At 42.9% G+C, this 12,442-nt stretch overlaps 1 protein-coding gene across 1 annotated transcript in view; it reads right to left on the bottom strand.

Moving 5' to 3' along the window:
- Positions 1-11,942, bottom strand: part of FEZ2 (fasciculation and elongation protein zeta 2) — a 36,374-nt gene extending 24,432 nt beyond the window's left edge. The window contains exons 1-3 of the mRNA XM_006776928.2: positions 11,926-11,942; positions 8,312-8,420; positions 1,790-1,906 (exon numbers count right to left, since the gene is read on the bottom strand). Of these exons, the coding sequence (XP_006776991.2) occupies positions 1,790-1,906; positions 8,312-8,420; positions 11,926-11,942 (243 nt within the window). The remainder of the gene's footprint in view (positions 1-1,789; positions 1,907-8,311; positions 8,421-11,925) is intronic.
- Positions 11,943-12,442: the final 500 nt, after the last annotated feature.

The raw sequence follows: 12,442 nt of genomic DNA, 5'->3' as shown, positions 1-12,442 counted from the left end.
ACACATACAAATAGGATCTGATGTACTGTGCCCAGCATGATTCAGGAGGCCCTGCCAGATCTTTCAATGTCTGGGAAATGGCGCTACAAACACATACATGCACAACTGACTTCAGGAGTCCCAGCTACAGACCACAGTCACAGTCAAACAAAAGTAAAGGACAGAAAGTTCATCACCTACCACAAGCAAGTGCTCAATCTAAAGCCACTTCATCAAGTTGACATAAGATTTAGAAAATACAACCGTATAAAAAAGTTACATATAAAGCCAGAAATTACCTCTGTAGCAGCAAAATTCTCCTTTAACATCAGGAAAATATTTTCATCTATTAATTCAATGGAAGGTGAAGGGATATTCAAACGTTACTAAAAATGCAAAAGATTAAAGAGAAAAAAGAAAGCTGCACAAAAGCAGAAAAATTTCAGAAATATATCTGCCTTGCCGGGTAGGCATGGCTCAGTTTGATTCCTGGTCAGGGCACATTGCCTGGGTTACATGCAGGAGGCAGCTGACCAATGATTCTCATCATTGTTATTTCTCCCTCTCTCTCTCTCTCTCTTTCTCTCTCTCTCTCTCTCCCCTTTCTCTCTAAAATCAATAAAAATATATTTAAAAAAACACACACAAAAACTTCAAGGATGAGAGAGAATCATCAGTGGGCTGCCTCCCATACTCCCCCCCGCACTGGGGAATTGATCCAAAAACCCTGGCATATGCCCTGACACATTATTAGAAAAAGCACAATGTGAATCAACATGTAACACTTATAATTAAGGAAAAACAAAAGTAAGCCGGAAGGAGGTGGGGAGTATGTCAGTTAGCAAGAATATTTTCCAAAAAAAAGGACTGAAAACAGTGCTGAGGCACTGAGCTAGGCTGTGCAAGCTGCTTCTCTAAATCTTAAAAGCAGGGAAAGCCTGTGCCATGCAAGCAGATGGCTGCGGAGTCGATGATTCTCGGGGTCACGTTTCCCTGGAATATCTCGCTCAACCCCACTCAGCCCTCTAACCTATTCCTTGCTTTTTAAGGACCTCGCTCTCCCCAGGCCTAGAACAATCCAACCACAAATATGACTAAGGAGCACCAAAATGACACATTTTTAACGAACTCCCAACCTGACCATAATGTATCTCTTGACTGACCCTGCTTTCCCAGCCTAAAAATACAGTGGGGTAGAAGTTACAGTCCAAGTGGCCACGGAATGTTTATTTCAGGAAGAAGTTTTGCGTCGCATTTTGACAATACAAAAGAGGTGGGAAGAGTATTCAGAAAATGAGAGCGCTGATTCGACTGGTTCGAAATGAATTCAGGGCTGACATTATAGCACATTCCATAGGAATAATGCCCACTTCTTTCCAGAGCACACAACATGTACATCCAGTACGTGCTAGTGATTCTGCATAGGTTTGGGAGAAACGAGATGATGCCTAACAGATATATTATAGATTACCCATGTCTGGCTAGATCTAAAGAAAAAAGAAAATCACAATATTCTTTGTGATTTCGGTATAAGCAATAACCCTCCCATAGTAACTCACTGTCCTGTTTTAACAATGCTTAGCTTGGAAAATTGCCTATATTGGAAAATCTTCCAACCCCCATAATCCCACCTGCTTCAGAGTTCAGAGACTTTCTTCTCCTCTCGGGGGAGGAGCCAACTATTAAGCTACATAAGCAGAAAATAGAGGAAAACAAGTAAATTCCAATAACCCACCACTTGTTGCCATAGTAACAAGTTGTGTTTCAGCTCAAGGTTCCCTTTCCCTTTGCATGAATCTCTCCTCTGTACCTGATCTGCAGTGAAGAGGGGCTCGTCGTTAACACAGGAGACGATGATCGAGTGCATATCCAGCTGTTCTCTCAACTCCTCCTCGTCTGACGTGTCGAAGAGCAAGCTGTCACTTACCTAAAAGCAAAAGAACCCACGATTAAAGGCCGGACCTTCGGATCACAACCAAGTCAAAGGGTCTGGATAAAGACGATGGCAGAGGAAGCATCAGCTGAGAACGTCTCCTCCGAAGGGAGAAATTATCACAGTTGGCCTGTGCCAGGCAGTGAGTGAAGTGCTTTACATATTCCCCTCCCACACAAACGAGAGCAATACAGAATAAGTAACTATGAAAGTGCTAAGGGCTGCAAGCATCCCATAGTGCCCAACACAGAGACACACTTAGCTGTTTTTCCCAAGGGAGAGGGAGCTATCAAAGCTGACTGATGAGTACAAAAAGAGAGGGATAGGGCATTAGTTAGAAGCTGTAGGGAATGACAGCAAATGCGGGGTAGACAGCAAATGTGATTTAGTTAACAACCTAACAGTAAGACTGGTATACATTAACATTCCACAGAAAACATAGTTCCTTGCAAACTAACTTCTAGCATCCAGAGTGAAGCCGAAGTGATCAACCCCTTGGCAGACAGGAACTGTCCATGAGGGTCGCACTTAGCCCTTTCAGCTGATCTTTCGGTTCCAGAACATGTTTAAACCTAACTGTGTTGGAGACTGTCCCACCTCCACTTTCCACACTGCTCTGTGCCCCAGGAGGCCGACCTTTATGGACTACATCAGAGGATGCCCGTGACCTCAAGTGTCCAGGGGGTTAAAGACCACTGGTGGACACTAGCAGGAGACTGAAGGTGGGAAGACGAGGGCTGGGCATTTATACTGCTGTCTCCGTCGCTGCCAGACCAATGGCCGCAGCTCCTGTCAAGCAGCTACTCTCCCCAGTGTCTGGTAACTCCTTCCCCTCTTGAATCTTCATGCCAAATGGTGCCGGTCTGCTTGCTATTGGCAGCCTGGGGCATCACACCAGGCCTAGTTGGTGTCCCTTAACCCTGTCCATACCAATAGAAACAGCCCTTTTCTAATGACTTGGGGTTTAGTACTGGTAGTCACTGTGAAGACCTTGCCTGGAAAACTCAGCAGATTAAAATGCACACGTGACCATCTATCTGTCACCTAGGTAACATGACATGACTACTCAGATGAGGAAAGAACCAACATTAGAACTCCATTCAAGGAGTAACAGACACTGAGTTCCCAGAGAATAAATGGGCAGCAATGAACCATGTAAGAAGCAACCATGTGTTTCTATCAGCTGGCACATAATTTTTAAAATAGCATTTTACCTGGGAAAGTTATTTTATTTACTAGTGCAGAGAATACACATAACATAGAGGATACAATTGAATATTGTGGCTCCCTACTTCCTCCCTAGTTCCTCATACAGGATCATGAGAAGTTTAATGGTGAACAAAGCCCACAAGGTAAGAAACCTGCAAGTGAGGCGCACAAAGGAACACAGGTGTGCTGCCTTTCAGAACCTGAGGCTGGGAGAGCAGCCGCGTCAGCACTCCAGGCTCTATCTAGGCCCACAGACTGCAGCTCCATGCTGTACCACAGGGATGACACACCTGCTCATTCTGTCTCTCAATGCACCGTCAGCCTAGGAGGCCTGGCCATGGCCTTCTGCATGTCACTGTGAAGTTTTAGAACACGGTGTGAGAAAAAGAACCTGAAAGCTCCCAGGAGGAAGAAACCATCACATTAAAAGGACCAGGTATCAAATGTCACTTCAATTCTCAACAGAAACAACAGAAGCTAGAAAACAATGAATATAATTTCTGCATTTCAATTAAGTCCACTCTAGAATCCCAGCTAAACAACTAGGTGAGGATTTAGAATAAAGAAATTTCCAGACATTCAAGTTCTCAAAAAATTGACTTCTCATGTACCCTTTCTCAGAAAGCTACTGCAGAATACGCTCCATTAAAACCAAGAGGAAAACCAAAAAGGAAGAAGACATGGGATCTAATACATGAAAGAGGTGAAGGGAATTCTTATAATGATAGTGAAGATCTCAGAATGATGGCTGCGAAGCCGAACTAGAGTAACTAGTTCAGATTAGAATTGTTAACTGCTGAGGGCACCAAGAAAGGCATTAGGAAAAAGAGAGAGGAGAGAGGAATTAGTGTATTTCAATTACTAAAATTAGTTTTATGGCTTTGTTGAGGCTGAATTAGTGAACTAATGATAACCTAAATAAATCACAAAAAAGGCAATTAAAATTACCCTAAGAAAAAAAATTACAAGTGAAAATTTAATCATAATGTAGAGTAAAATGGGTCACCTGTGAATATTTAAGTAATCAATATAAATGGCGATTAATTTAAGCCAATATTTTTATATCAAAATATTGGGTTAAATTAATCGCCATTTATATTGATAGAGGAAGATAGAGGAAAGGTAAATTTTTATGAGGGCTATGGTGTTGGGGTTAGAAGGAGGACTATGAGAGAGCTAAACCCTCATCCTCTGGAAATTGAAAAATCAAACAAAATGATTTGAGTATGTTATCTGTTAGAAGAAATAGGTGAAGTACCTGAAAGTGGTTGCCTCTGGTAAGTGGGAACCAAAGATGGGTAAGTAGGGCAGAGGGTGCTTTTCCATGTTAAGTCCTATAGTTCTAATACACTTTTTAAACTATAATAGTTATCCTTTTAAATAAGAAGGTCAAGAGCAAGCATGTCAAACTCACAGCCCACGGGCTGCATGCCTAGTTTATTTGGCCCATGTTAGCCTTTGAGCTTGACATACTTGGTCAAGAGATTAGGCTCTTGATGAGAGCGGATGTTTGATTTCAAAACTGGAGACACAGAGATGAAAAATTCCAGTGGATCACAATGATGTATGGATGATACGGAGTAGACATAACAATTACCTTCACTGATCTTTAAATTGTAACAGCCACCCACCCACCCCCATCACTCTTCTATGTTGTAACTTGAAGACCATGGTTTTGTTTTATTTTTCCCCTTATAGATAAGTTGCCCCTTATAGACAAATAAAAGCTCTAATTTGAAAATCACTCCTAAGGAAGACGTTATTATCTTACTGTTTCTACTCTTAAAGACAGAAAGGTGCGTAAACAAAGTTGAAGTACTTGCACAAATGTTCACGGTGGGGGACAGATGGCACAGGAGATGCTCCTGAGGCAAACGACTCAGAAGCACTCTATGTAGAAGCATGATCAGGAAGGCACTGTATTTACAACAGGCTTACAACTATTGCCAAAACATGTGAGTGATACCAGTAAACCATAGAACAAATTTCCATGACAACAGAAATAATGATCCCAGATCATCATTCCAGAAAGGGAGCCAAGCCCACTCCACACGGAGATGACATATGTTAAGGGCTGGAATCCCTTTTGGACTATGAGAGCTAACCTTGGCTGTCACGGGTATCATTATTCACTCTCCTGTTCGGCATCAACATGCCTTCTCTTTGCCAAACATTCCAAACATCCCTCCTTCAGTGCCAGGGTTAGAGCTGGTGGTGCTGTTTCCCTCTATGAAAAGGAAGCTGTCTCAAATGGGAAATAATGTGCCCACAGAAGAATTTGGACTATACTAAATGCCTAAAGATCCAGCAAATTTTTTCTCCCTTTGTCAAAATAATTTCCTATGGACCTTCATTTACAATTGGAATAATCCAAAGAATGCTTCCAGGAGGTAAACAAACACTTGTCTGAGTGCTGACAACATGCCAGGCACAGTGGTAGTTACGAAAGAGACAAATACAAAGACACTACGAGGAGGTCACAATCTAATGACAGCCCAGAGACATCTATATATATAAAAGCCTAAGCGACCAGCTGATTGGCCGGTAGCTATGATGCGCACTGACCACCAGGGGGCAGACATTCAACACAGTAGCAGAAACCACAGGCATGGAAACATGGAACAGACTGATGAATCTCAGAAGGAAGGGAGAAGTGGGGAGGGCTGGAAGAGATTAACCAAAGATCTTATATGCATACTAGAGGCCCAGTGCAAGGATTTGTGCACCGGTGGGGTCCCTCAGCCTGGCTTGTAAGGATCAGGCCCAAACCAGCTCTCTATGACACCACCCCCCCACCCCGAGGGGTCCCAGATTGCAAGAGGGTGCAGGTCAGGCCGAGGAACCCCACTGGTGCACAAATCTGTGCACCGGGCCTCTAGTATGAGTAATAAGGGAACACAATAGTGATTAGAGACATGAGCAGAGTGCTGTGGCGACTAGCACCTAGGAGACAATGGGGATAAATTTCTATGGGACTGTGGGAAGAGCTCAGGAGATTTATCTCAGTGCAGTGGCAGATGCAATGGCGTGAGCGCACTCCACCTATACAAGCTTCCTCGGCACACCGGGAAGTGGCAGCGCCCGCTTGAGCAAGCCCCCTAGAGCCCCTACATAGTACCCTGATCTTTCCTACCATTGGTTGCCCTAAGGATGATGTAAACTTCTGATTGGTCCAAAATGTTATATATACTGCTACACTTAATAAACTCAGATCTGCGTCTTTGAACCTGGTCTCCGGAGTCGGGCATGCTTCGTTAGGACTCCGTTGGCCTCACCCCCGCAGGACCCCCTGCCTCATGGGACCAATAAGTTCTGTAGGGTTTTCACACCCCACATGTGCAACGGATTCCCACAGAGAGGAGTGCATTTTCCTCTGTACAATGATTCAGGCCATGGCTAACTGACCATCTGTCAGACATGCTGTAGATGGGGATTCCCCCCAAGTGAGAGGTTGGATTAAGTGTTCTTTCAAGTCCCTTTCGAGTCTAAAATCATAATTCCATGAGATCAGCAAAGGCTACATCAGTAATAGGAAGCTTCGGAGAGGAAGGGAAACTTGGAACTAAGTCCAAAATGACAGCTCGGCTCTAAATAAACAGAAGACAGAGCATAAGATATCTGGTTGCATTCCTTTTCATTACTTGTATGTCAGGCCAGTCTGCAAAACAGCTTACTGGGGTCAATAATTAGCACAAACAGTAAGAATTCTACATCTACTTGAAAACTGGGAAGTATTTTACTAGAATTCTGTATTTTACTAGAAAATACTGGACAGCAAGCTTTTCTGAATCACATGTTTAAGAAAACCATTTTCACAAAACCTTAACAATACTATTTAACACACTGACAGGCTTACTGCATTCGGCTCCCAATAACTGCACAAATACAGTAATGAAACAAGAGCATGCCAAAATATCCGGCACGGGTTTGCGCTGCTCTTTGATGAGGAACTTAAACAGCCAGCCCTGAAACTGACATAATTTAGCTACCTTTCTCCTCAGCTTAAACAACCCTGTGATTTTCCACTTAAAGCAATTATCTTCCCTTTTCTGTCCTCCCTTGCTGCCTTATCACCTGTGCTCATTTTTCTCCCTCAAGCATCTTCACTTTATAACACCAAGCAAACACAGCAACCTCAGACAGTTAGCCAAGAACACATTTAAAAGCCCAGAACTGAAATGTCTTTCAAAGTTCCCCAATAATCCCAATACATAGCCTTTAGGCAACAAGCAAATCATTACATTCATCAAAAAGTTAACTCTGCTGATATTCCAGTACCTCAATACAGTCATGTGCCACCTAACAATGTTTGGGTCAACAACTGACCGCATAGACCAGAGTGGTCCCCTAAGATTATAATACAACTGAAAAATCCCTGTTGCCTAGTGACGCATCACTCAGGTGTTTGTGGAGATGCTGGTGTAAAGAAACCTACTGTGCTGCCAGCTGTATAAAAATATAGCACATATAATTATGATCTGTACTATTACCCGATTATGATAATACACAACTACGATACTGGTTTATGTATTTACTGCAGTATACTTTTTTATCATTATTTTAGAGTATATTCTAATCATAAAAAAATGTTTGCTGTAAATCAGTGTGCCATGTTATACCTCATACATCTCATGTTTCTGGTGTCTCTTAATTAGATCACTTTCTCTTGTGGTGGATTTAATCCTGTGTTGTTTCATAACGTAGCATACTGCACAGGCTAGCAGCCTAGGAGTAACAGGCCGTGCCTCAGAGCCCAGGTGTGCAGTAGGCTATACCAGACAGGGCTGTGTACAGGCATTCTATGACGTTCACACGACACGGAAATCTAGCCACACATTTCTCAGGATGCAGCCCCATCACTAAGTAGCACATGATTTTGTATTAAACCAAAGGCTAGGATTCTCACTGAGTGTTCTCAGCAAATCATGTTATTTAAGGTGGGGGGAAAAAACAGGCTGGTTATTGATGTTCATACACAGGTGATGAAAATTTAGCTAAACATAAAAAGGGAGTGTGTGCTGGGGAAGCACTGAAGGGATGTGCTAATAGGTGGTTTATGGCCACAGAGGGCCAGTCCAGTTGCTTGGAAATAAGAGGCCACTCATGAATGTTGGTTAACAGAAATGCTCCCTGTTAGTTCCATTATCAGACTCAGTTATTAAGAAACTACTGGTTCAACCCCCAACTTACCTCTTTTTCTGAGAGGTTCAGAGTGAGCAAGTGCAGGGACCTGGTATGGGATGACTTCCAGTCCACAGGCATTACGTTTCCGTAATTATCTGTCAGGGCATTCCAAATCCTTAAAAAGAAGAAAACTACCGTCAATGAAAGTTAGCGTTCTATATGTCTTTTATTAAATAAATATCCAGTTCCACTGTGAAAGAAAAACAAAAAATACCAAAGAAAAAAAAAGCCCACTGTTTCTCAGAAAAGATCAACAATGTAGAGCATCCTAAATAAGACTAAATGAAAATTGTGTAACTGGCTGACAAGAAGTCCTGAGGGAAGATGGAGTGAAATGGAAAACTCTCCCAGGTTGATAACTGACACTTTCCATGGTAACATGTGCCAGGCACTATTCTAAACAACTTACATATTAACTCACTTCTCAAAAGCAATATTGCCCTGGCCTGTGTGGCGTAGTTGGTTGGAGCATCACCCCTTGCACCAGAGGTTGTGAGTTCCATCCCCAGGCAGGGCACATGCAGGAGGCAACCAATCGATGTTTTTCTCTCTCTGTCAAATGAATATTTTAAAAAGCCAATATTAGGAAGAACCATCATTATCCTCCCATTTTACAGACAAGGAGACTAAAGCACCGGGAAGTTGAGTCATTACGACCTGGTAGTAAGCACCTGTGCTTTAATTTACTATAAGTTGCAAACAATATAGACCATTCCATAAAGTAAATAATCTCTCTAGCAGACCTGTTATCCCTTCTAGGAAAAAAGATTCGGTTGTAATGTTAGAGCAAGGTTGAATATCTAACTTGTAATATAATAGACCAAGGACTAAAACTGATAAAATGAAAGGGGAAAGAAAGGCAGTTCAAATATAATCCGCACAGGCGATATGCAGCGCAGTTACCCACCTCAAGCAACACTTGTGGGAGGCAACAGAGCACTTGACGAAATGCAGGAAAACAGAGACTCATCTCCATCTTCCTCAAACAACAAGTCTTGGGCCATGTCCTTTAACCTCTCTACATTAGCCTCCCTTCTACAAAATGAGAGGCTTGAACAAGAAACACAGACATCCCTTCAGCTCAATTACTCTAAACATTAATTTAAATGAGTTGTATTGAGTCCCAAAGCACACTAGATAAGGACAGTGAACTCCAATTTCACGACCAAAATGAAGGTTTCAGTACCAAGGTAATAACCAGCAAAATAAAACATGACCTTCTATGAAAAACATTGACTTCGGAGATATAAATGACAGGAAATTTAATTGAAGTTAAACATTACAGCTACAAGCTACTTGCCAGCTAGAGGTACGCACATACATGTTGTAAAGAAAAAAACACCCTAAAATGTATAACGGGTATCTAACTGTGAATAAGCCATGACATAATTACGTGGGGGTTATTTACAAGTGTGTGAGCCATTAGGATACAAAAGCAAGACCACTGGGGCCTAGAAATAAGAACACAAGCTTCAAAATAAAGAAGCAACATGCTTGATTTAATGCATTGGGATTTGGTGCTAAAGAGATGAAGCAATAGGACCCCAACTGCCAAAACCATAAAATCCCAACATGATGTTTTTGGCTTTGGAACGCACACTCGCCTCATTGAAAATGTAAACCCAAAGGCTCTGAAAACTGGCCTGTTTACCCAGCAAATCTCCCATATGCTTGGTTCATTCCTATTCCCCTCTCTGTTGGAATCATAATCTCCTCTCCTGCCAACATGCTCACACTGGAAGCAACCCTTCTGGACTGTGAAATGTGCTGGGTTTGAGGCCCACACCTTCCTGGGTGAGAGATTTTCAAATACTGAATCACTGACTATACACCTAAGCCTGGCCAGAAACCCCCGTAGGATATTCAAGAAGGTGAAGAAAGTCCAGAGTTTTGGGGGATGGCTTGTCTGCCCCTTCATACATGAGGCTGTGATAAAAGGACAAGTGGACTGGAATGCTCACCTAGCAAAAGTAACTGTGACTGAATTTGATCTGTCCAGAAGGGGCAGGACAATCAATAGTCCTCTATCTCCACCAAGGTCAGGACAATTGTAGTTGGAAGGAAGTAGGGCCCACTGAAGTGAAAGCTTTCTAGAATTCTCCAGTTAAGACAGGACTTGCCTTCATCCTTATCGCCAAGTATTACGATCAGTCATAAACAACGGGCGAAACAGCTCTTTCCAAGGTCAAAGTCCCACCAACATTGAATCCTACAGGAGACCCTTCTAGCGTAAAGCCTTAGCAGATAAGTACAATCCCTGTATTTAACCAAAACTAAAACTGGGGCTCAGAAAAGTTCAATAAAATGCCCGAAGATATTCAAGGCAATATGAGGGCAAGAATTCTCAACCCTTCCTGATGAAAGGAGCATGAAACGGACTCTAACAAGCAATGCGAAGCAGATTTATGCACTAGAAAGGGGATAATGAGAGTAACCAGCCCAGGCCCTGGGAAAGAGAGATTTCTCATGCATTCCTAAGTCAAGCCACACACATTACCAACATATCATCTACTAAAAACCATTTTCAAGAGTAACAAAAATTGTTTTTAAGTTTTTCATCATCCTAACATTTAAGCAAAGGCTAAAACACACTACTTTCCAGACAGTACAGGTGAAACAAAAAGTAAGGAACTTTAACTATCTGTGTACGAACCACTAATCTGTTTTGAGAGGTTACTCTTGATAAACCCAAACTCGTAATAAGTATAACTTTAAAATCCAGAATATGTCCTGAGTCTAGTGATTCAGAGTATATAATTATAAATATATGTATATACAGATAGATATAGATATCTATATACATACACACTTAATACTGTCTTCTTTTGGGGAATAGAATTTTTAAAACGTCACATATTGCCACTGAGTGCATATCTTTGTGTACAACATCCAATCATAAATTCCTCCCTCTACACCTGAACACTGTACAAAGGTAAAATTAAACAATATAGTTTCCAAACATAGCTGGGCCCAAACCACTGCTAAGTCATGCTTACAGGCACCCATTCTCAACCCCCGCTTCTCAAGCTTCCTACCTTATTCCTGATAATCTGCCTCAGAGAGGAAAGGAGACCATCAAGCTAGAAGCCCCTTTCTAAGCCCATGGACCTTTATCTCATGAGTTCTTCCCTAAACTCCATTCTCTCCATCCCACCGATGTTCTGAAAACCCATCCACACCCACGTCCTCAGTTATTTACTCCAATCATTTCACCCTCAGCCTCTCCAGGGGCGCCTCTCCCTGACATTACATTTGCTGCAGTTTTCTTACTCTCACCATTTTTAACCCCCTTTTGGTCCTGTGGTACATCATCACAATCCTTACTTAACCAAATTATAATTGGGATTCAAAGTGGTTAAAAAAAAGAAAGTGCCCCCAGGAACTCTCTCTCTTCCTTCTCCCAGCTCTCATAAAACCCTGTGAATTCCCCATTGTTACACTTAGATAATTCGGTAATAATTACCCATTTATGCATTGGTCTTCCCCACCAGAACAGAAGATCCCCGCTATTCACAACCACAGCTCTTCCTTTTTGCTTCTGTGGCAGCCTGCACCACACCTGGCCCCTCAGGTGGCCCCAGTAAATTGCTGTGGCTTAAATGCTGCTTCAGCACTGGTACCTTTGCACGTGCTGCATCCTCGAGCTAGAATGCTGGGCCTTTCTTCACCTGCCAAGCAAACTCCCACTCCCACCAGGATCCAATTTTCCCACTTCTTTCTCTATCAAGTCTTTCCTGGCTCCCCACCACACACACACACACACACACACACACGCGCGCACACTTTTAAATCTCCTAAATTGTACACCTCTATCCAGGAGCATTTGTCACACCCAGACAAATATGTGTTTACAAACCTAGCTCCCAGCCTAGGTTGTGCCCTGCATATGCCCAGTGCGAAGCAGCCTCAGGCACTTAACGGCCTGGGTAACTGCTGGTTGAATGAATGAATGGCTACACCTGAGCCGAGGAGGTCCTGCCTCTACGACGGGCTCTACAAGGAGACTCCCGCTCCCCCAAACCAGGGTCGGTTTCACGGTAAGAGGTGGCGGCGGACAGTGGCGGGGGTTTCAGGTGGGACACGAGGCAGCAGGGGATTTAAATCGCCGGCACGCAGAGGCCGAGGGCCCCGGGGAGG

This window comes from Myotis davidii, unplaced genomic scaffold (genome assembly GCF_000327345.1).
Source record: "Myotis davidii unplaced genomic scaffold, ASM32734v1 scaffold1149, whole genome shotgun sequence".
Lineage (NCBI taxonomy): Eukaryota > Metazoa > Chordata > Mammalia > Chiroptera > Vespertilionidae > Myotis > Myotis davidii.
Note: the sequence above shows the minus strand (reverse complement) of the source record. Positions and strands in the feature narration are given on the sequence as shown.